The sequence below is a fragment of the Amia ocellicauda genome, chromosome 4, assembly GCF_036373705.1.
Source record: "Amia ocellicauda isolate fAmiCal2 chromosome 4, fAmiCal2.hap1, whole genome shotgun sequence".
Lineage (NCBI taxonomy): Eukaryota > Metazoa > Chordata > Actinopteri > Amiiformes > Amiidae > Amia > Amia ocellicauda.
Genome location: NC_089853.1, coordinates 32,189,241 through 32,214,722, shown reverse-complemented (window position 1 = coordinate 32,214,722; position 25,482 = coordinate 32,189,241). Strand labels below are relative to the sequence as shown.

Below are 25,482 nucleotides of genomic sequence, written 5' to 3'. Positions count from 1 at the left end.
AATTGTATATCTAAACATAACCAGACCACGTTGGAGCCATCTCTTAACAGCCCCAAACAGACGCTATTTGGGTAAAGCAACTCCCAAAGCTTAACAGCATTGTCTCTGAAGTGATTTCAGTGACAGGATGCATGTCATGAAGGGAAGAACATACTTTACTTTCACATTAGTGGGTGACATTGCATAATCCATTAGCACAGTTAACAAGTGTCATGAGATGTGGAGTTTCTTTGAAAGGTGAGTGAAAAACTAGTTTTATACTTTAATACTAAGAACAGATGTGAAAAAGAGAAAAGGGCTAGCTGATTAAATTCACTCAAACACAATTTTTTAACCAATGGATGGTAACATGCATTTTAATGCCAGCTCCCACCAAGAGGTTAAGTGAATTGAAAAATGTTGAGGAAAGTTGCTTTGTATGGAGAGCTATAAACCTGAGCCTTAATCAGGAGCTCCACTGGGGGAAGCCCTGATGAGAAATTTAATTCAGAGTTTGCTGCCAGCACTCTCTGGGACAAAGCCTCAGGTACTGGAGAAAGGATTAATTGAAAATGAAAGTTAGAGACGGCAAAACAATAGATGAGAGAGATGACAAAGATATTGGCGCAGTAAAGGAGTGCAGAACAAGACAGCTGTTCGGAGAGCTCAGGTGATAAGACGAACACAAAAGGACCACACAGCCTAGGCTGATAACTAAGTTTTTCCAAATTGCTTTGAGGCGAAATGAAGAGGAAGACATTTTGTAGATTCCCATTTGCGTATATATATATATATATATATATATATATATATATATATATATATATATATATATATATATATATATATACATATATATATTTTTTTTAGTAGTAGACTGGAGAGACACAGGGACAGACTTGACAAATAAAAGTAGGGAGGAAATTTCAAGACAGTGTTGGTCCAAGATCCCACCTTGGCCAAGCTGTCTTCAGTCCATATGGGATCTCAGATAAAGGGCCACAGGCCATCAAGGTTAGGTGACTGGTGATTGTTATTAGTTGGTCCTGTTTGGAGAAAGACATGGCGGTATGGAGGACAGCAAAGTTTCACAGCATTTTTAGTAAAGTGGGTTTTTATATACAGTACCGTGGATTATACAGTACTGAGCTTTGCCTCTTCCATCCCAGGATGTTAAGGCAAAATAGACAGGAGAGATAACTGATCTGATTAAACTGGAATGTTTGGCTTATATATAAGTTAACCAACTTGCTCTGCTGACAATACACAACTTGTAAGATGTGCAAAAAGTGCAATGTGACATTAGAAGACAAACAAAGCGCTCCTGAAGGGTTCTTTGTTTGTACTCCATGGCAACTCATCCATGAACACAAATGTGATTTGTACCATTTCCTCTTTTTCAGCTTTCAAAAGCTTTTTTTCCATTGGATGATTGGACAATAAAAATAGAAGCTGAAACTGCAAAAAAAAAAAAAAAAAAACACACCAAAAAACCCAAAACAAAATATACTGCAATGAAATGAATAAAACTCTGCCACTTATTTTTTAATAGTCAATTAATTTCAGAAAAGACCATTGTGGGAAATGTCTGCTTGATTAACACAAATCTTTATGATATCACCATGTTATTAAGTCAAAATGTCTCAATATTTAACAGAAATGCAAAAAAATAAGACTGTTAAGGCAAATGCTAAAGTAGGATTGTTGTTTCCATTCGAAAATAATATATATATATATATATATATATATATATATATATATATATATATATATATATATATATATATAATGAATAAATATTGTCCAACTGAGTCATGAAACAGCTGAGCCAAGCAATACAATTGCTTTTACCAGGCTCTGAAAAAACAACAACTACAACAACTTGTGTTGCACATATCCTGCAATCCACAATCTCACAGAGCATCCCTATTTTCTGGAGCATATAATTCTCAAAAACCACAGGTCTCAGGAAGAAGGCCTCTGGGAGCCCTGCAAACACATTGCACTGAGGGAAGTACTGCAAACACGCAATTACACTGCAGAACAGACACAGAGCGAAAAGACAGAGGGGAGACAGAGAATGAGAACGTAAATGAACTATACCAACTCCCCTAACTCCAGGGGAATAAGGGCCAGAACATCATATGCTGAAGGGGACACACTCTTAACTTGTCCACTGCAGAATTCTTCAATGTTTTATACACAATTCACAGAACAGCCAAGCAAAGCAATGCTTCATACTGGGGCTGCACTTTAAAGCCACTGCTTTAGACAGCTCTGCTCCTTCCCTACAACAATGCCCTTACAGAAAACAACTATGACTAAGACAATACTAGGTGCTTGTCGGTTCCCAGGGAAGATGCTTTCTCATGACAGTGGGACAAAGCTTGCCATCTTCAAGCCATTCTCAGCTTGTTAAAGAGAAAGAAACTTAACTAGCCACATTGGGGCTTTGTCATGGACTCCCTGCAAAAAAATAAAATTATGGTTTTGCATATAACACCTTCTGCTGACGTCGGGATGTCAGCAGGGAGCAGGAATCAAATTAAGATTTGCTCCATCTCAGTTGATAGAGGCACATCTCTCTGGACAAGCAAGCTCTCCAGGTATGTCTGCAGCAATGCAGAGCGCTGACACAAACAGACTCACACACGCAGACACTGGATCTGTCTGCTGCAGTCACAGCCAGCAGAACCATCCACGCATACTAATGAATTCGCTTACAGCACACACTGAAGACTTAAAGCACTGACTTACATACCAAATACAGGTTCATTAGCTATGCAGCATTCACACACCTATTGATTCTAAATGCTTTTCCCTTAAGGCATTATGGCATTAAGGCAAAGCACACAGGAGCACCATGAACACATCACATTGGCAAAGGTAAAATGACAACAACATGGGGGGTTTAACCAGTGTTTCATTATGGAAAGTTGAAAAGCAAGCATCATTTTACAGATGGATCTGGGCCTAGAATAGGTAGTAGAATGGCTGTACTTTGTGGCCAACTTTTTATTTGGGGCTTTTGAATATTACTCCATTAGTGTGTGATTATCCACACAATTGGCTATTCAGGGAATTCATAGAGAAGGTTTTAGAAGGTGTTCAGATATGGGTATCTTCACTCAACATAATTTCTGTTGAGCTTTGGCTGCTTGATGAACAATAGAACTTGACTAGCATATTCAGGATTTTCATTTCAAAATCCAACTTCTACTAATATGAATAACTGTTGGAATTGATGAGTTTATTGTCTGAGCAATTTAAAAAAAAAAAGAAAATTGGGAAAAAGAACAAAAAAGGAATCATTCTCTGGCAAATCGTTGACAGCTACACTAAATTAAATCAGTATAAAAACACTCACACATTTGTCCTACAGGCAATGGCAAGAAAGAATGGTAAAGCCCTGCCATGGGATAAGCTTTTGAATCTCTCCCTAATCAAGAAGTCTATATAATAATCCTTCTTTGGAAATTTGGAGATTGATAATGAACTGTAATGGCTCTCCTAAGTATCACTCTTATTCCCTCAATAGACTACTTTTTTACTTGGGTTAAATGTGTCAGTGCTATAACTTTTGTTGAAGTTGTCCTCATACTTAACCAGCAGTATTAAGGTGTTCCATACCATTTAATGTGGGGGGGATAACATTTATAAAAGACTTGCATGCCTTTAGAAACCTTCTTAGTGTGTACTATGACAAGTCACAAGTAAGACAACAAGCAATCACAATACAAGGTTCCTGTTAAATTCCCATAATCATGACGTTACGTTATCGTGTGTGAGGTGAAGACAACATGCATGCATCCTGCTAAAATGTCTACTTATCTGCTTCTGCTTTTAGAGCACTTAAAGTGGGTCTTGTTAAGAATAATGCCACCTCACAGGCACAACTCAAGCACAGCATCATTAGATCGTAACAGGGATATAGGCATCCCCAAACCAAAACTAAGTCACTAAATAAATAAAACATTGTCACCATTAGGCAGGTAATCACATTTCATCATTATTCCATCAGAATAATATCCCGTCAAAATATGACAGCTTGGCAGCCTAAGTTAATGCAATACAGCAGTCAGTTCCCAAGAGCCCAAGTTTTACAAAGCCAGATGCTATTGCCCGATTTCTCTCTCTGAATTCAAACTTGTGCACAAAAAAAGGAAAGAAAGAAAAGAATCATTTATTTCCCAATAGAAAAGTCTGTAATTTAATGATATATATTTTTTAAATCATGTATTTCTCTCTCCCCAACCCCCCTGCTTCCGTCTCACTCCCTCCTGCGTTAACTTCAGAGTAACGATGAACAGTAACGCGCTCGATGGTGGCAGGCACTAATTACAGTCTGAAGCTGACATTCTAAATGGCTCTTGTCCTGCTGTTTCAAAGGCATTCCCACCCACAGCTGAAGAAGAGGGAAAAGCAATGTTCTTAAAAGGAGGGCATCAGATGGGAGTACACTGCCATTTACTTTGACAAAACTCAAGCGATCTTGGCTGGGATCATAACCTTTTTAATAGAAATGCATTTAAGGGGCTGCCATTTTTGCTCATTTAGTAAATGCCTACTCGGAGTGCAAGACTGACCTGTTAATTTGGAGGTTGCCCATTTAAATCCAGTATACAAAACTAAATTACAATGGCCAGGTTCTCTGATGGGGCAGTAAGCTTAGTTAGGCTGATACAGATGGGGGAGGCTTTAATCGCCGCTCACAAATAGCCTTCCACTGTCGTTGTTTCACTGTCACTTTTTCCTATCAGTAAGTGCCATGTCAATCCTATGTCAATAAACATATTGATTTTTTTTTTAAATAGGTTTCCAAATCAAAAGAGGAGAATCAATTAAAACAGACTGAAGAGCAAAAAGCCTAGCAGCAGGTGTCAGAGTGAAATGCAATCCATCGCCTAGCTGTAAGCAACCCAGATTGTGGTAATTACCAATAAGCAAAAGCTAGTAGGAACTGTTGCAGGTCTGTTGAAGTTAAATCTCACAAGGTTTCCACTTCCAGATGCTTTAAAAGAAGAAAAGAAAAGGTACAAGAAAAACATAAAAAAACAGAATAACAGCAGCAGGGTGGGAAATAAGTTTTTGGAAAACAAAGAAGCTTTGGAACATGCAGCCTCAAGTCAAATCAGCTTTAGGATTCCCTTTAATTATACCCAGAGGACCTGTGCCTAATTACAAACTTGTATTTCCTGAGATAGAGAAAGTGAGAAGGCACAGTACCAAGCTGTTAAAACCATTTGGAGCTGGCAGGCCACAACTTGCAGCTGACAAATGTGTCTCTGCTGGAGCTCTCTGTTTTATTAAATAAAACAAAACCAAGAAAAAAAACACAATGCCTACACAAAACTGTTATTTGAAGATGTGGAAATATAAATTATTGAGGTGGTTGCTTACAGGGAATACAGCATCAAAAGTTATTCTGTACATGCGTGAGCAGCAGGTAATGCAACATACTCTGAGAGTAAGTCTTAAAAATAAAATTGGCTCTGTAGCCTATGAACTGCCTTGTTCAATAAGATGACAAACAAGACAGTTAAGATCAAATGGCCGAATCCATGATATTCATGCTGAAGTCGCAGGATTCATCAAGGAATGATTTTGAGGTCTATCCGCTTCCAGACAAGACACGTTAAACTGTCTCCTCTTACGTACAAGTTCTTATGACACATATCGTAATCTATACAGTGCAGTAGCACTTTGGGACAGCAACGCAAAGAGAGAGTAGTTTCAGTGTACAGTGTGAGCAATTTACGCAAATCTTTTAGTGGCATTCAATGTTGGTATTATGCGCGGTGACATTGAACCACTCATCCTTCAGAAGTCTTGCAGGTGCAGTCATTTATTTTGGGTGAGACCCAAGTGGCAAGTTCCCAGGAGGCTTAAGTTTGATTGAAATTTTGACTCCAGGCAGGCAGCTTTCAGATTTTTGTGCATGTCTGCCAGTGAGTCTCTCTCTCCCTGAGATGGCAAGGGGTGCGTTTTGTGTGCTTTTTTTTCTCTGTGGACTTACCAAGGGACCTGCACTGTCAAATTCTGTCAGGTAGGATGTAGTTGTTCCATTTACTGCCACAAATGACTAGTCATGAAAAACTTCTCTCTGAATGTCAGGTTTATTTACTAACCTTCAATATTAATTCTAAATTGAGGTAATAAACTCAATAAGAAACAATGTGTCCTATTTATGTCTTCTCTCTGTCACAACAGCTATCTCTTTCACTTTCTCTCTTTACTTGTCACCCAAGTGCACTACCATCTCTTTTGTCCGATTCAATTGAATTAATAGATTTTGGCTGGCTGCCCTCTTCTTTCCACTCTTCATTCAAACTAATCCCATCCTATTTTTAAGGGTTAAGGTTGGGTGGCTAGGGAGGCTAGTTCATTGGTTTAAAAACCTGGTGTTCTTCTAATTGATTGACAGAATTCAGGTTTAGTCTGGCTCCGAGTTTATGGTTATTATCAACAAGCCCTTGACTCACAGGTCTGCTCTCTGAGGGGAGGGTATGCCAATGAATAGTGGAAGGCTATTGTTCACTTACAAATGTACCTTCAATTTATACTAAATCTCCTGCAACAGCAAAATAACCCCACACCTTTGCATTAGCCGTTCTGTTCTATGATTGGTATTATACATCCTTTTTGTCATCTGTGGCCTGTTTTTCCTCTCACACACAGTATACTTTATCCCCATAACAACATTTATCCCTCTGCAACATTTCTCTGTTAAGCAATCTTTATAGTTCAGTGCTGATTATAGTTTTTTAGAAGTTTTTTTTCTTAATCCAGGTTTTGATACTGTAGCTGTCCCCATGACCTTACTTCTTTTTTTGCTGTGAAACAGAAATCAGCAGCAAGTTGATTGCTGGCTATGAAACAATTAGTGCAGAACTTCGAAACAATTAGCCTTCGTTTTGAGTTTATCAAGTCTTCTAACTGAGTAGTTATGCTTGCTTGCATAGCTACCCTTCTGAGTCTCACTGTTTATTAGAGTCTGTACTGCATGAAGTAAAATGCTGTTTTTCTTGTTATTTCCCATCACATAATACCCGTTCTTGTGAGGGGTAGCTTTAGTTACACAATCATTATATTTGATCTACTCCTCATCTTGAAGACAGCCCACCATATTATCTTATGAGAGATAATAGTTTCATGGAGGGCATAATAATGCCAGTAAATATTGTGATGCCATGCCGGGCAGCGCAGTGAGAGACCGCCCCTGTGAGGCTCTGGCACTACCCAGGTGGGGGTGATTTACTGTCTCCCCCCTATATAAAACAGGAAATGCCTGGTTTCCTGATGTGGAGATGCAGGAGGAGACTTGGAGAGAAGAGTAATTCTGAGTGACTGAGCGAGAGAAGAGTGAACAAGAAAGATTACGGTATTGGACTCTTGACTTGGATCATTACTTATAATTAGTTATACATGTGTAGATTAGGGACCTGTTTACATGTGTTTAGTTTGGGCCTGAGATGAGCTAGGCTTATGTTTATATTTTCTGTATGTCCTTTTGTTTTAGCATGCCGCACTATATAATACAACCTCTATTGGCTCCGTAAACCCAGTCTCTGTATTTCCTAAGCCCCTGACTATGATGCCACTATATATCATCACCATCACCATCAGCCTACATTGATCCACTTCTGGATGAATGCCTCCCCAAGATGTTTCCACTTGCTTTGATCTACAGCCTCTCTCTCTCTCTCATATATATATATATATACACCGATCAGCCATAACATTATGACCACCTGCCTAATATTGTGTAGGTCCCCCTTTTGCCGTCAAAACAGCCCTGACCCGTCGAGGCATGGACTCCACCAGACCTCTGAAGGTGTGCTGTGGTGTCTGACACTAAGACATTAGCAGCAGATTCTTTAAGTCCTGTAAATTGCGAGGTGGGGCCTCCATGGATCGGACTTGTTTGCCCAGCACATCCTACAGATGCTCGATTGGATTGAGATCTAGGGAATTTGGAGGCCAAGTCAACACCTTGAACTTGTGATTCATCAGACCAGGCCACCCTCTTCCATTGCTCCGTGGTCCAGTTCTGATGCTCACATACCCATTGTAGGCGCTTTCGACAGTGGACAGGGGTCATCATGGGCACCCTGACTGGTCTGCGGCTACGCAGCCCCATACGCAACAAACTGTGATGCACTGTGTGTTCTGACACCTTTCTATCAGAACCAGCATTAACCTTTTCAGCAATTTGAGCTACAGTAGCTCGTCTGTTGGATCGGACCACACGGGCCAGCCTTCGCTCCCCACTGACAGGTACCATGATAACGAGATTATCAGTGTTATTCACTTTGCCTGTCAGTGGTCATAATGTTATGGCTAATCGGTGTATATATATATATATATATATATATATATATATATATATATATATATATATATATATATATATAGTACAAAGGAGCACAAACATTTTTCCCATCACAGAAGAATTTAACTTTTGATATGTATATGTAAACCCCCCCAAAATCTGGAGCCTTACACTGTTTGACACATGTAAAACATGTGGCTGCCACAGATGGAAGTGATTTGTCTGCAGTGGGTACGATGCTACAAGGCTGTGATGCACACTGAATGAGTCTGGCTTATGTAAGACTGTTTCTTAAAGTATGGCTAAGGGTGTCACAATAATCCCTGCTGATCTGTGGTCTCACGCCATGTGAAAACTTACTGTCCAACTGACAGGCATGTGAAGGGGAATTAAACCAGTTTTCTGGTGTTCTCTGATATAACAGAGATCACATCTTTACTGCAATCTGAGATGAAACCTGTCTCAGAATTCATTTGCCTGGAAAATTGGAAGGTTGCAGCAGACCTCCTATCCCATGTATAATATTGCTGATATTAAACCAACAAGAAAATCATTCAATATTGTCATAAGGACAGCTTCAAAGAAAACATTTGATGAACACTCTACCATACATATTTTAGGAGGCTTTTAGGAGAACAGACAGACAGACAGATAGATATATCAAAAAGGTACCTACATTGATTACATAATAAAGTATGTCCATCTCTACACTGTTGAAGACATGAAGGCACAATTATGAAAATGTGTTGAGATTACTAATTTAAGTACCCTGTTTGGAGTTTATACAAGCAATACTGTAGCATTATTTGAATCAGCCTAGGCCCATATGTTTTGACAAAAATGTCTGTGTGTAAAGTTGGTTCTTTCTTTATAGCATCCCATAGCACCTGGATAATCTTATAATACGCTTAATTACTATAATACAGTAACATAAATCAGCCCTATTTCTATTTCATAAAACATCAGAATATTGCATATTGCATATTGAATATTTCTCTTCGCTCAATATTTCCAATTCCCAGGGGCTGAGGTGCCTCCTGAACAAAACAAAAAAACAAAAAAATAAGAAAAAAACTAAAAATATATTCCTATTTATGCCCCAGGCACTTTTTCTTCCATCCTATTTTCATGCAGAATAACCTTTTAGTCACATAACCTTGTTTTTTTGTTTTTTTATTCCACTTAAAAGTGTCTTACTATGTTTATTTGCAACAACACAAATGTGCATGAACATAAGAAGAGAATGTAGAATAGATCCTATCAGATGTGTACCATATTAAAACAGTTACACAAAAGTCCTGACCTGTGAGCTACACTGAAAGCATAGTCATTAAATGCAAAACACTTTACTCAATATTTTTATGATTTGTTTTTACCAGTTAAGATACCTAGGCTCTGAAGTTTGAATTCCATTTATTTAACTTTATTTAATTTTATTGTACATTGCATTGATAAATTAAACAAAAGAACAAGGGCAGTAATGTTCAGACTGTACAATGCACTAGTTGAGCTCATCTGGATACTGTGGACAGTTCTGGGCTCCACACTTCAAGAAAGATATCGCTACTCTAGAGGCCGTTCAGAGGAGAGCAACCAGACTTATTCCAGGTCTGAAGGGAATGTCCTACTGAAAAACTGAGGAACTGAACCTTTTCACCCTGGAACAGAGGAGACTACGTGGGGACTTGATTCAAGTCTTCAAAATCATGAAAGGCATCGACCACATCAAACCAGAGGAGCTTTTCCAGATCAGTAGGGACACACGCACCCGGGGGCACAAATGGAAATTGGGCAGAAAACAGGAGACACTTCTTCACACAGAGAGTTGTCACAATCTTGAACAAACTCGCCAGTGATGTGGTAGGAGCTTAAAATGTGGGAACATTTAAAAATAGACTGGATAGGATCCTTGGATCACTTAGTTATTAATGGACACCAAACTAGCACGATGGGTCGAATGGCCTCCTCTCATTTGTAAACTTTCATATGTTCTTAAAACAATGAACAACATATTTTGAGCTGCATTTTGTTGATCTACTTATTGCTATAGTTCAGCTCTGGATTCCTTTATGCCAAATGTGTATGTATTCATTTATTTTTCTCACCATATGTATTAGCATTTATACTCTTACAATGCAAAGGAATACTTCCTTGCTTGTCCTTTCCTTGTTTATGCCATTTTTGCTGTTCTTGGTCCTGCATTACTGCCAATTTGCTCATTTAAGCCTGCTTCCTTGCAACTGACAGATACAGTATTTATTGCTCTGAAGCACACTGCAAAGACATTTTCTTTTCATAGCAGTTTATACCCATTGCTTTCAGATTTTTTCCCATTAGAGCTTTATGCAGATATCTATGGCTGAAGGTTTTTCTTAAAAAAAATCGAATCAGCAAATATGTTCTTTTCTTGTAAACTGCCTTTTGAATGAAGGGAGTTTCTCTGACAATTCAGTACTTTTTCTCACAACCAATGACACATCTCTGACTTACCATGGTCTCAGACTTTATAGTGGTTACATGACATGGCTCTGGTGGTGTGTCAGTACCTGTCTGTACCCTATGTCGGGATGCTGGAGACCAGTTTGAGGGCTCTTTGAAGACTGCACCAGCAAAAGTGACTTGACGCTGTGATATCATGAAGACTAGAAGCATACGATTATTACATATTGACCAAATACAATCAGGCCAGCATGTAGAAATATTTATTTCTTATGTAGTCTTGATGCATCCTTTAAAGGTGGTAAATCATATTAAACAGTTATACTTTTAACACATCTAGCTGAGGTGCACAATTGAAGTAAACGGGTATCAATTTAATTCTGAAAAAGAGAGGATACATATAAGGTGAAAACAATGAAACCAGGAGCATTTATTACAGAAGCTGGGCACTTTGTCATCATGTGCACTATGTAGTACTTATTGGAGATATATCAGTACAGGTTGAATGTTTTAGACAATTAACACTCTTGTAATGGGTCGCTGTACTTTCAGCAGTTAGCTAGGTTGGCATTTGTGCAAAGGTCACAGCAACACGTGGCACCAAACTATGCCCCAAACATTTTCAGTTTCTTTCTTTTTGTTATTTATTATTTTGGATTTCTGTTGCCCAAGACATTCAGCTGCTGACCTGTGACCGTTGGGGTCCTCAGTCAACTGAATGCTGTGACAGACGCACAGGCTGAGTTAATGCCTGATCAGACTTCACGTCTTCAACCCAGCTCACTCGTCACTCGCCACTTCATAACTGGCTCTCATGAATGATAATGTATTGATGCACTGTGTGCCTTGCTTGCTATATACCATGTGTAATGTGGCATATTAATATGTTTTCTTTACGTGCTTCTTTATCACTTATACCATTAGCTTAGGGCCCATACCACGCAGTGCTTGTGTTTTTTTACTGTTATTTAGTGAAAGAGGTCTTCAGTCCTTTAAAGATTCCCAATACCAGTGTCCTTGCTCTTTCTCTTTGATAAGGATCGACATCAGTCTCAAGACAACAAAATAATCCAGTTGCAAAGTCGTGCTACAGTACAATTTAATACAGCGTCAAGTAAAGTAAGTGTAAAGCCATCTAAGGAATCTCTTAATTGCTAGTCTGACTCAGTCGTTAAAGCAGTCGTAAAGCAATGAACTGTGAGCTGCGAGTGTGTATATCAGGATCTTTGAGCCGGTCCCTTTGAGTCCTGCCATTCACAATATTTATTTAATTTTGTTCAACATGTTTCCACATTACATTTTAAAGATGCAGAACAAATCTCATATTCAGTCTTTAAGATTTAAATAAGTATTAAGAAAAAGCATTTTCCTGCTTAAGAGCTAAAAGTTTCCTCATTTAAGTGGTTTAATTATTATTGGTTTTATTATTAATATCTGGAAAGGAAACAACTGGGAGAGTCATCTTAGAGGACCTCCCTAAGCGTAAGTGACCCTCAGGGACAATACATTAAAAGTGAAAAGGTGGAAAGAGACCATTTAAACATTCACAAAACCTATGTAATAAATCAACAACCAACCTCATTCCTCAGTCTAACAACTCCCAAAACACCATGTCATCCGTCAATCTGAAAACTGGCAAACAGCTTTACCCTGTGTTAATATTTCATTTCAAGGTCAGTAGGACAGTTGTCAGAAACAGCCAGTGTAACCAGGCACGTTCAGCACATGGGTTTGTTAGGATGATGTCACTGCCTTGAGGTTTGAAGAGTGTAGCAATTTGCCCATGCTCGTTTGGTCTGTGGGGCTTGGTCACTCCTTGGCAGTTTCAGTCTGATACTCTACCACATACTCCACACAAGGAAAACTAAAACCACCACCTATTTATCTCATACAAATATGCACAATATCTAAGTCAACTAAACTGATTTGCACTCAAGCATCAGTGTCAAACTGCTATTTTTAAAAGAACCTATGCACGATCCATAACTTGTTGAAAGCTGAAGGCTTTGCTTCATACCTTGCTGTGTAATGGTAAAGATCACCATTTCTTCTTAATCTAATATCACAATATCCTAATATAACCTATAATAAAACAAATAACCTAATATAAATGATGTAATGGGGCACAATGTTAGACAACAAATCCCCTAGCAAATGAGGTTTTGTAGTTTATATTTCTTGCTGAAGTCTGACCACTGAAGGTATTCATAGAAAATCAGTTTACTGTATGAACCCATGTCCACGTAAGGATGACAGGGTGCAATGCACTGTTGGAGATGTGGTCTAATATAACTGTGATGTCATTGATATTTACATGCACAAAATTAACTGGCAATCGTGACCAAACTGAACCCCTCATACATTTCACCGACACTGAGCAAGCAGACTGAAAACTGAGAACCATACGAATGGCCTCTTACTGTTTCAGTGCTTCACAGACACAAGGTAGTTATCTCTCCTAGCACCCCCTTAGGGCAACAAGCTATCTGACTATTTGCAGAAGCGGAGCAAGCTGCTTAATAGGACTGCAGTGGGCTTTTGGCAGGGATGTGCAGAATGCTCCCTCCTGCACGCTTACTGACTTGCTATAGTGACACTTGCCCCTTTCATTGTGCAACAGCTGCCCGTGGGTAACATTCTCTCTGTGCCCCTACAGGCTATGATTTTGAACAAGCATAGCGACCAATAAACTTCCCTTCTATTTTCCCAGGGGCAGCCCTAAGGCCTTCCTGATTTTTTACACAGAGCCTGGCCAACATAAATGTCATTTTAAAGACATTTGGGAGAAATTCTCTATATTTTTATTTACAGGGAGACAGATGTACTCCCCCACAGGTAGCACCAGCTGTGTGGCTGCACAACCTCCCGACCATCCAAACAGGGCCAAGGTCACACGGTTCCACACTACATGACTGTAGCATCAATGCGTTGTGGATTACCGAAGTATTAGCTGTAATTGGAAAGTGGTGTAGAGTCTATGAAGGGAGCTTATAGGCCGAGTGCTTTTAGAAACAGTGCCGTAGAAACTAGCTGTGTACTTACTGGGCTACAAAAACATTCCTCTCAAAAACAGTACTCCCCAAAAAGGTTATTTGGTTTCCAAAGAGAGGAATATCAAAGCTGAAGCTGTCTAAGGACGACATTACACATTTCTGTAATATAATACAATGCCCTGAGTTACAACCTCGACAAAAAGAAAATGATCTGCAACAAAAAAAATTAATGATGTGTTGCCAGTTTTAATGATATTTGCATTTTGTTTAATCTAATCAGCCTGCCATTAGGCGAACTGTCCCTGGAAAGCACACAAAAACCCCAGGACAGTGTCGGCCAAAGCTGGATGATCTGGGGGAAATCAGAACAGCTGGCAAGCCTACTTGGCAGAGCCATTAAAACAGGGCAACACTCAACACTGTCTTAATAACCATAATAATAATTATTATTTTAACCTGTCTGATTTTGCCTTTTGTATCCCTCCAGTTGTAAAGCACAGAACAAATTTCACTCAGCGACATTTAAACCCTCAGGACAGGAGAAGAACTGAAGCTCCCTTGCTAAGAGCCACAGATTCATTTGTTTACCGTGCAGTAGAATAATGTGAGAAAAATCATTCACAGCTTGGATCAATTTCATGAGTGGTTAATGACACTGTATTCATGTTTATTGCAGAAAAAAAGTCCTGTGAGAAAATGATTGATTAGTTGCATATGGCACTTTGGCAAGGTTGCTACTTGACTATAAATCTCGGACATTGGATTTTTAGTGTGGCAAGTAGTGAATGCGATGACACTGCAATTTGTAGAGTACATGTCTGTACAAGGGTTTGTTTACGGAGGCTGTCATGATTAACAATTGCTGAGAAATATCAAGTTGGGGTTCAAAGCACATGAAAAGAAAGCTCAATGTTTTTAAAAATAAACAAACAAAAAAAAAAACTCCTCATGCACACTTCTAAAAAGACTTTAAATCCTTAAATCTTTCAACCAAACACAGAAAGTTGAAAGCCAGTCACAAACGTCATCATCTCCCTTCAGTAGCACATTCACAAATACCCCCCAACACCTCCAGTCCCCAATTGGCTTAGGATTTAGCAAGAGTCTGCCACACTGCCTGTGTGCACATATCAATCAATCAATTTTTAATTATATAGCGCCCTTCGCAGGCTAGCCACAGATTGATGAACAGATAACATCAAAACAAGTAAATAAATAAATTAACAAAAAAATAAACCATAAATAATGTATAAAATAAACTAAAACAAACCATTACCTAATAACCATATCCCTGAAACTGCATCAAAGACAGTACTTCCTGTTATTATTATTTCTCTAATTATTATTTATTGCATTGGCTCCATTTTAAATTGAACAGATGGGACAGTCTGGTGAAAATGGGCGCTTCTAAGCAGTTTAACTTTTGTTGCAGGAGGTCTCAAGGTGTCAATCCACAGTTCTGGAATGCCATCTGAATTAAGCTGTGAAAAGGTTTATTCCTGTGATGACATCTGTCCCAAGTGAGACAAAGAATAAATTGGATCCTTTCAAACTGCAAACAGCAAGGAAGGCAGGTGCCCTTGAGGAGCAGTTCTGTCAGGGTTGAGTGATTCCCAGACACAGTGGGCTTTGGTCCCTCAACGGGGGAAATCCGGGTGTAAGACCTCATGGCAGCTTGGCAGCAGAGCTCATTAACGCCAACTAGAAGCCTTCTGGAGGGATGGCACTGGTGGATTTATGTTCATATTCCTATTGGGTTTTTTTTCATGATTTTTAAAGAAATTGTGGCACATGCAGCTGCCAATGACTCTCCAGGCAGTGAGAACTGGGATTTCTTTATGTGACTCTGAATTGTAGATGCAAGCAAAGGTGTAGGAGCACAGCTGCTAGAATCAGGCACTACTTGACTGAATCAAGCTCACTTACTAGTTAGTTCAGAGCTTCTCTATGATATAAACGACTACAAGAGAGATAATGGATGAGAGTGGGCAATCTGTCCCATTTGTGCCCATCTGTCTAATGGTTTCTTATCGATTCATGAACCTGTATAAATTCACACCATGGTTGGTAGGCCTTCGCAATATTGCCCCAAGACGATATTTGAAAATACTATGACCAAGAGGTTCTCTGACCCTTAAATGCTGTTCAGTAAGCCTTTAATACCATGAGACCTTCACAGTATTAATGTGACAGCCAAACCAGACACAGAAGGAGACCCTCTTTCTAATCGAAACAACAAAGGAAGCCACTGCTGAAAGAGACAATAGATTATTCTGTATTCTGTGAGGCAGAATGTTTTCATCAAATCTAGGATGAGGGTAAAGTGAATTCAGAAGAGTATGCGATTACTCAGGAGATGGGAAATGTAGCAATACACCTAACACTTCACTTTATAACCAATCCAATTCTTTTTGCACTTGTACTCGGAAGGCCTAGACTGAAGCAGCCATACATACATTTCAGCAAAGCTGTCTTCATTCAAACCCAGGTGACCTGGATGCTTGATTTCTGCTTTTAGAACTTTTGTTTCCTGCGAAATTAGAGCAGTTAATTCCACTGTGGATCTGTCCCTGCAATATGATTTACATATTCAAAGTATGACTAAAAAACATTGTAACTTAGCAACACCCAGCCCCTTCCAGCCCCTGCATTCACCCAGAATGAACCCAAGAGCTCACCTTCTCCTGGTACTGACGCCGTGAGGAGTCCAGTGACTGGATCAGTGCAGTGGCGTGGCCGATGAACATTGCATAGCAGGTGGCCCCCACGATCATGCTCAACATTGTCAACCACACGTCCGTCATGCCCACGGGGGCCTGCTGCCCGTATCCAATACACAGCATGTGGCTCATGGCTTTGAACAGAGCGTAGGAGTACTGCTGCCCCCACGTGTCATTCTGTGAAAGCAAATACACATTGACAGCACTAAGAAAGAAAAGCCAGCAACACACAAGTTTTACACTTATAAAGCCACATTCTTGAGTATAGATAATTCGTTTAGTCATGTTTCAGAAATGGAGAATCAACTTCAGGACACTAATATGTTGCACAACCCTGAGGATTATCTTCAATCTCCACCTTCTTCTTTAAGCATTATGATCGATATCACATTAGTTAGTTTTTACTGTGTGTGAAAAAATGAACTAAACCAAAAAAGTGAGCTGATCCTTGGTTCAGGTTCAGCATGCTGGGCAAACAAGTCAGTAATGAAACATATATACATATATATATATAATTGAAAATGTGTTGCCAGATCAACAGGTTCTTTGTATTTTTTTTATTTTATTTTAACTCCTGTTGGTTGCCCCTGCTGAATCGACAGAAAAAATGATAGATTTCCGACTGGAAGACATTTGAAAAACAGCCAAGTTATTACTGAGTGTAAAGGAAAACAAGGCCTCTCCCAATTGCGGATGCAAGTGCAATTGTTCCATGAGTATATCCACACACATGCATAAACAGTACTAGTACAACCAATACACACATGTGCACAGTATCTGAAGTTAATTAACAACTTACCGTCCAACTTAATTGGCTTTTCATTTCATTAAAACACTTAAGACAAAAAAACGTCACTCAAGACTTGTTTGTGAGAGAGATAGAGAGAAAGAGAGAAAGTTGTTTCAAGGTGGTAGGGTTTAAATCCTCCATAAGTGTGATGTATGAGTGTGAGATTTTCAGTGCTAAGGGTGAATATACAGTACTGTGCAAAAGTTTTAGGCAGGTGTGAAAAAATGCTGTAAAGTAAGAATGCTTTCAAAAATAGACATGTTAATAGATTATATTTATCAATTAACTAAATGCAAAGTGAGTGAACAGAAGAAAAATCTACATCAAATCCATATTTGGTGTGACCACCCTTTGACTTCAAAACAGCATCAATTCTTCTAGGTACACTTGCACACAGTTATTGAAGGAACTCGGCAGGTAGGTTGGCCCAAACATCTTGGAGAACTAACCACAGTTCTTCTGTGGATTTAGGCCGCCTCAGTTGCTTCTCTCTCTTCATGTAATCCCAGACAGACTCGATGATGTTGAGATCAGGGCTCTGTGGAGGCCATACCATCACTTCCAGGACTCTTTGTTCTTCTTTATGCTGAAGATACTTCTTAATAACTTCCACTGTATGTTTGGGGTCATTGTCATTCTGCAGAATACATTTGGAGCCAATCAGATGCCTCCCTGATGGTATTGCATGATGGATAAGTATCTGCCTGTACTTCTCAGCATTGAGAAGACCATTAATTCTGACCAAATCCCCAACTGCATTTGCAGAAATGCAGCCTCAAACTTGCAAGGAACCTCCACCATGCTTCACTGTTGCCTGCAGACACTCATTTGTGTACCGCTCTCCAGCCCTTCAGTGAACAAACTGCCTTCTGCTACAGCCAAATATTTCAAACTTTGACTCATCAGTCCAGAGCACGTGCTGCAATTTTTCTGCACCCCAGTTCCTGTGTTTTTGTGCATAGGTGAGTCGCTTGGCCTTGTAGCCACGTTGGAGGTATGGCTGCTGAGATTTTGACCACAAGTCTTCCATGAAGGCCACTTCTGACCAGACTTCTCCGGACAGTAGATGGGTGTACCAGGGTCCCACTGTTTTCTGCCAGTTCTGAGCTGATGGCACTGCTGGACATCTTCCGATTGCGAAGGCAAGTAAGCATTATGTCTTTCATCTACTGCAGTAAGTTTCCTTGGCCGACCACTGCATCTGCGGTCCTCAACAATGCCCATTTCTTTGTGCTTCTTCAAAAGAGCTTGCGCAGCACATCTGGAAACCCCTGTCTGCCTTGAAATGTCTGCCTGGGAGAGACCTTGCTGATGCAGTATAACTACCTTGTGTCTTTTTGCTGTGCTCAGTCTTGTCATGGTGTATGACTTTTGACAGTAAACTGTCTTCAGCAACCACACCTTGTTAGCTGAGTTTGGCTGTTCCTCACACAGTTGTATTCCTCCTACACAGCTGTTTCTGTTTCAGTTAATGATTGTGTTTCAACCTACATATTAAATTGATGATCATTAGCACCTGTTCGGTATAATTGTTTAATCATACACCTGACTATATGTCTACAAAATCCCTGACTTTGTGCAAGTGTACCTAGAATAATTGATGCTGTTTTGAAGGCAAAGGGTGGTCACACCAAATATGGATTTGATGTAGATTTTTCTTCTGTTCACTCACTTTGCATTTAGTTAATTGATAAATATAATCTATTAACATGTCTATTTTTGAAATCATTCTTACTTTACAGCATTTTTTCACACCTGTCTAAAACTTTTGCACAGCACTGTGTTATTTATTAAGCATGAAATGCAGATCTCCAGAACACGCTAAATTAAGCTACCAATAGATCATTTTAACACTAATAAGGAAATATGGTGTTTTGTTGTTGTTTTTTAAAGAAATACTCTTCAGTTGACCTAAACGTGTAACTAAAATCACTCAGAAGGAGATTTATACTGTTAATGGAGTCCCAATATATTTATCCATGCATAGGCACTGAAATAGGCTACAGTCCCATAGTGATGTTCTTCCAATGGAATACTTATGAGAAAAGAATACAGTCAATTATTGTCTGGAAAACCAGACAAATTAAAGTAGCAACCCCCTTTTTTACGCCAGGCTCCAATCTTCCAAGCAACAGTGTAATATCCAAAGAGTCCAGTGATTGTTAAAATGGTTACACATTCTTTTTACAATTTTGTATTCATGTGCTTTCGGTTCCGCACATTGCACTTTGATTACAATGTCGTAAACACACTGCAGTCACGGTGAAGCACCTGCAAACCCCTTCGGCAGTTCCTGATGCATGACAAGGTAACTATATCCACTCTGTTTTGAAGGCCTCCCTTTAATAGGCTATCATTACATTTGTTTCTTTTAGGAAGTCAAGTCTTCAAACAGGAATCCCTTTCAATACCAAATATTGTAAATGGATGAGCACCATAAATTACAGCCCTCAGATGGCACCCACAATAAATATGTAAATTGCATTCTGGGACTGTTGGCACTATTATTTTCACAATTTTTTTCTGCATTACAACATTGTAAGTTTTTATTTAATTTTCTACCGGGGTCAATGCCATAGTTCCAAAGTTTGTTTTTATGTATACATTAATTCATGTATTTATCTATTTATTTATTCTGTGATCTAGAGATGCATCTTTGATATTTACAATTTGTATCACTAAAAATGCTTTACACAGATGCAGCACAAAGAGATAGCTACCCATAACTTGCACTGCAGTGTTTCCTGGTATACTGCATAGTCATTCTGACCTCCAGAAAATAGCTCAAGCATCTCTACAGAATGATCTACAGCAACTGCACCATGTCTATCTCTTCAGCTTGCAATGCTAGACTTTATATGGCAGAAAACACAACGATCCACAAATGTAGTTGAAGTTGAAGTTCCTGCCACATCTAAATCCATCCTGTGTCTGTGTCTTTCTTCACTCAGAATACTGGAGAGAAGGAAACTCAATTCACACAGGAGGACTATTGTTGCTGTTTTTTAAATGTTATAATTTTAAGTTGACAATGTTGCATGTACCAGAGCCTAGGACTCTGTACTCCTTGCCCTAGTAATCTGTTTATAATCTACTATACCTCATTTGTATTATTATTATGATTTTAATGTGTCATTTGTCAATTAAGTATATTATCTTAAAGCCTTTCATTGGATCACCATTACTTTTAATTTTACCTGCATTCGTATATCAAAGGCCTAGGCATAGATTGTTTGATCAGTACATTTTGTATCATCTTAGTATCAGATTTTTTTGTAAGTCTTACAAAGCAGGAAGGGATGTTAAACATCTATCTGTGGAGAACTGGGCTAAAAACAAAACAAACAAAAAACACCTAAATGGGTGAATCAGGATTAACCAATCTATTTTATAAGTGGAGAGTGGAACTCAACAAAACTGGGAGAAAGAACTGGGGGTGGTATTTTTTCTCCAAAGTGTAGTTTAAACAAAAGAAGCAGCAAATGCAAAAGGGCTGGAATTGTCATGAATGATAGTTTGTCATTTGTCAGTTCAAGTCTCTTGGTCTGACCCCTTTTAACTACATAGGGAGACCTCCAAATTAGAAATTGGTACTGTATTTTCATTTCTACTACATATTCATTTTTAATTAAAACACACTAATATTTTATATAAAACATCTCATTAAACCATTTAATCATACAGGACATGTCTAATTTGTTCAATAGCATTGATGAACCCTCCCCAATTAGCCAGCACAGAGCTTCACACCGTGGCTGTGTTAGTTCCTCATTCGGAAGGAATAGCAGCTATGAGTGAAAGTGGGAAGAGCAAAGCAGTGAAATGTTATCTCATTTAATAGAATGAGCTGATCGCCAGTAAAGGTTAAGTGGTGTGTTTTTTTTCAGATTCAAAACAACAGACATAATGCAAGACACCAAATTTGAATATATTGTGATATGTAGGCTACTGTATCTCACCTGTTACATCTTGAATACCACATTATATTGCTTGGGACATTTTGTCCAACCCTAGTTACTTACCACCATTTTGTTCTTGGAGACCCAGCAATCACTGGGGAAATCCTGCAGCATGGGCACAAGAAATTGCAGACAGCCATCCCAGTGACATAGCAGCAGCATCATCCCAATCAGGTTCACAATGCGCACCACTGCGCTCGCCAGGTCGTAGGTCATGTGGAAGATCTGTGGGCAAAAAAGGAGATATGGTCCAAATAACACAAACAATATGCATGACAATCACACGATCAACCAGCATCCTCCATTATTCATTCTTATCTGACCAGAGAGTGTTACATGAATGTTAATGATCTCAGATAAAGGCAAAAAAATGACATTGCTGTAGTCAGGTTGTGCTGAAGAAGTCATTTGGTGATCATATAATAAATAAAGCATTTAAAAGCTCTTCAGTTTTTCTGCTGGCAGGGACTTTAATGGCTTCCAGATTTTAACACCTATGTTTCAAGATCATCACAAGGGCTGAGAACCACCTGATCAACTCTTGCAACTTCCTTCATCCTTACTTGAACAGAGCTACACATCTGAATTGAACAGAGCTGCGTATCTGAATTGAACAGAGCTGCGTATCTGAATTGAACAGAGCTGCGTATCTGAACTGCCTCAGATAAAGACATCGACTAACTATATCAATTAAGAATTTCAAAGCCAATCCCAAGTGGAGAACTCTTATGTACAATATATGTATATTATTTGTTTTCATATATTTGTAATATATTTAGAATACAATATAAATAAAGATATATTATAAATATGTGAGTGTTCCATATGGAATGTCAGATCTGCTGATTGTAAACAAACTCGCAATGAAGCAGCTGCACACTAGAACAACACACATGCTAATGTAATGGGAGGAAGCTCTCCGTCACACATTCATTTCATTATGGCTGCAGTTGGCCCTATTTCTGGGCAACACGCCTGGTTTAAGTTGCTAGGATAATATGCATAACTCATGCTTCATTATAAATTGCTCCTGCCGTTGACTCCTCTCTGACAAGTTTATCTGATAATTGATTTTAAGGCCACCTCTGTCAAAGTTAAAATGGCAACAAAGAATAACAAAGAAAAGAAAGATGGAAGGAAAGAGAAAAACATCATACATTATTCTGGTTTGACTTTCAGTAAAGGCACCAGAGCTCAGCAATTGTGGAGACAGAAAAAGGCAAAATATTTGGGGATTATAAATATATAATTTATATATTGGTGTGGTGCCGTTGATTGGGCTGACTCAAAGACAAGGAGAATTACATTAAGGTTTAATCTTAAATTATTATTATTAATAATAATAACATATACATATATATTTATATACATATACACATAATAATAATAATAATAATAATAATAATAATAATAATAATAATAATATTATTATTATTATTATTATTATTATTATTTTAGTATTATAACAACCTTCAGCCATGTTGTGCTGATGAAGATGTTTGCTAATCGTATAATACATATAGAATCTGGAAGCTCTTCATTTCAGCTGCTGCCATAGATTTTAATGACTGCTACATTTTAAAACCAGCTAATCCCATTGAAAGCCAGCTGTTGAAACGTTAACTACCATGCTTGCTGTTTAGAAAGGATGTTTAAAAGCTTCCGGCTGAGAGATGCACTTATCTCTTTCACACAGCTCAGCCAAGGTCAATCTCCCCCCAAAAATCATGTAGAGTCACACCGCAGGTCACCCTAAATATAACGAATCACAAATCCAAACAAAGTGGTAGGCAACTTAAACTAAGTCCACTTTGCATGTGTGGCACTGAAACCAGCCCACAGACCTACAGCAATGTAATCCACATTATTTATTTAATTGATATTAGTGTGGTACACACAAATTAATATCTGTCTTCATAAAATTAATAACCACATTATAAACACTTGGCTATAACAACATCAAGTGTAATTTGTTGTACTGCATAATAAACACTACATTAGAGTTTCCTGGGGTACAAAAGCACAGACTGCTTCTGTATCCCTGTACAGCAGACAGTTTAGAGACCAATTGAAAATGTAGCTCAGCTAAGAAGCTTAAGAAAAAACTGTTGACAGAAAAAAGACCAGTCTTCCTGTCTGGATTAGGTGCAATGTCTAGATATACCGCCAAGACTATCCAGGATATTGATCAGGATTCTCAGAGCAAATTTCAATTAACTGCAGGGAATCTTCTATTGCTGTCTCACTCACTCAGTTTTGAAGACTGTGTAGTTTCTTCTAGAACTGATGACTACATCTTTCAGCACACAATTAACTATCCCAACCTTCAAACATAAAAAAACAGCACCAATTATATATCAAACCAAACAATTTCTATTTAAGGATAAATTACTTGCAATATTCAGCCATAGTGTAGACACAATAATGAAAGTGAAAATAGAAAGAACAATTAAAGATGTTCCAGAGAGAGTCTAGATATATACTGTATATACAGATGGGTGACAAATTAAAGTGTCTCAGTAAGGTGTTGGGCACCACAAGCATGTGCCTTAGCATAGATTCTACGAGTCTCTGGACTCTACTAGAGGGATGAACACCACTCTTCCAAAACATATTCCCTCATTTGGTGTTTTGATGATGGTGGTGGAGAGCGCTGTCTAACACGTCAGTCCAAAATCTCCAATAGGTGTTCAACTGGGTTGAGATCTGGTGACTGCGAAGGCCATAGCATATAATTCATATCATTTTCATTCTCATCAAACCATTCAGTGAGCCCTCGTGCCCTGTGGATGGGGGATGAGACTCTTAAATGGAGCTATGTTTTCAACTGGTCTCTATGCCGTCTGCAGTACAGGGACACAAAAGCAGTCTGGTCTTTTGCAGTCCAATGTTTTAGCCAAGGACAATAATATTTATATAGATCAACAGATATGTGAAGAAGTCATAATGTATGTCCATCGTGAACAATATATTAGTGCAGATATAATGGAAGAAATCAAAAGAAGAGTGAAAATGGGATGGAGTGCATTTGGAAGAAACACGCTGTTGAAAAGAAATCTACCAAATTGCCTGAAGAATAAACCAGTGCTTACAAATATTCCAGAAACTGCGGATGGCACAAAAAAGCATGTAAAGATCTATGCTTGGAATAACAAGAAGAGATAGACAAATAATGAATGGATCCAAGAGCAAACACCATACAGTGCCAGCATGGAAAGAGTATATATGTTAAAATGGCAATGGGCTGGACCCACTGCAAGAAGAGATCAAAGCTGGAGAAAGGAAGCTATCAAATGGATCACAAGAGATTAAAAAATACCTAGAAGATGACCACATTAAAGATGGGAAGATTAAATAATAAACTTAATATCATCACCATCACCCTATATTGATCCACTGCTGCATGAAGGCCTCCCCAAGATGTTAACTTGCTTCGATCTACAGCTTCTCTTTTCCATGTCACACCTGCCAAGCTTATGATTTCATTTCCCAATCTTTTATTTTATGTTTAAAAAATAAATACATCATTTATATATATATATATATATATATATATATATATATATATATATAAATTATATATATTATTATATATAATTATATATATATATATATATATATATATATATATATATATATATATATATATATAGAGAGAGAGAGAGAGAGAGAGAGAGAGAGAGAGAGAGAGAGAGAGAGAGAGAGAAACGCAGTGGTGCATAGAAGAACAGAAAATAATGTCTGGGCAATTTCTACATTTTAACCGTGCTGAGCCATACTTTCTGGAATGGAATGACCCTGTCCATAGAGAAACACTAATATAGCATCAGAACAAAGAACAGCCTGTAATCTTGAAAATCAAATACAGAAAATGTGTCTTAGAAACTACAGAAATCTGCTACAATGGCTACTTCCTTCCTCAGTGATCAGCCATCTAATGTGCATCTATGTGTGCTGTGTACAAAAGGCTTCCTCAACAATAAATCAAATGCAGATTTGGTATTAGCCTAGTTGATTTATTACAATAACATACCAATACACTGGAGGAGATGTTGATGTTTATTACAAAAAAAAATCTTGTCTGAAGATAAAAGCCAATAAAGGCTTTCTGGAGAGAATTTATTTGGAGAGATTAACTTTTATTGTTTTTGTGAAAAACAGACAAGTATATTATCTCAAAAAGAAAGCCAGATTCACAAAGTTTCTTACTTAAGGGTAATCAAAAGTCTTTAGATATTTAATGAATCAAAGAAAGTATTCAAACAAAACA

General features: G+C 38.4%; 1 protein-coding gene across 1 annotated transcript in view; it reads right to left on the bottom strand.

Annotated features, from left to right (window-relative positions):
• Positions 1–25,482, bottom strand: part of hcn4 (hyperpolarization activated cyclic nucleotide-gated potassium channel 4) — an 84,464-nt gene that overhangs the window by 17,016 nt on the left and 41,966 nt on the right. The window contains exons 3-4 of the mRNA XM_066701906.1: positions 21,276–21,437; positions 16,422–16,640 (exon numbers count right to left, since the gene is read on the bottom strand). Coding sequence (XP_066558003.1) covers positions 16,422–16,640; positions 21,276–21,437 — 381 coding nt within the window. The remainder of the gene's footprint in view (positions 1–16,421; positions 16,641–21,275; positions 21,438–25,482) is intronic.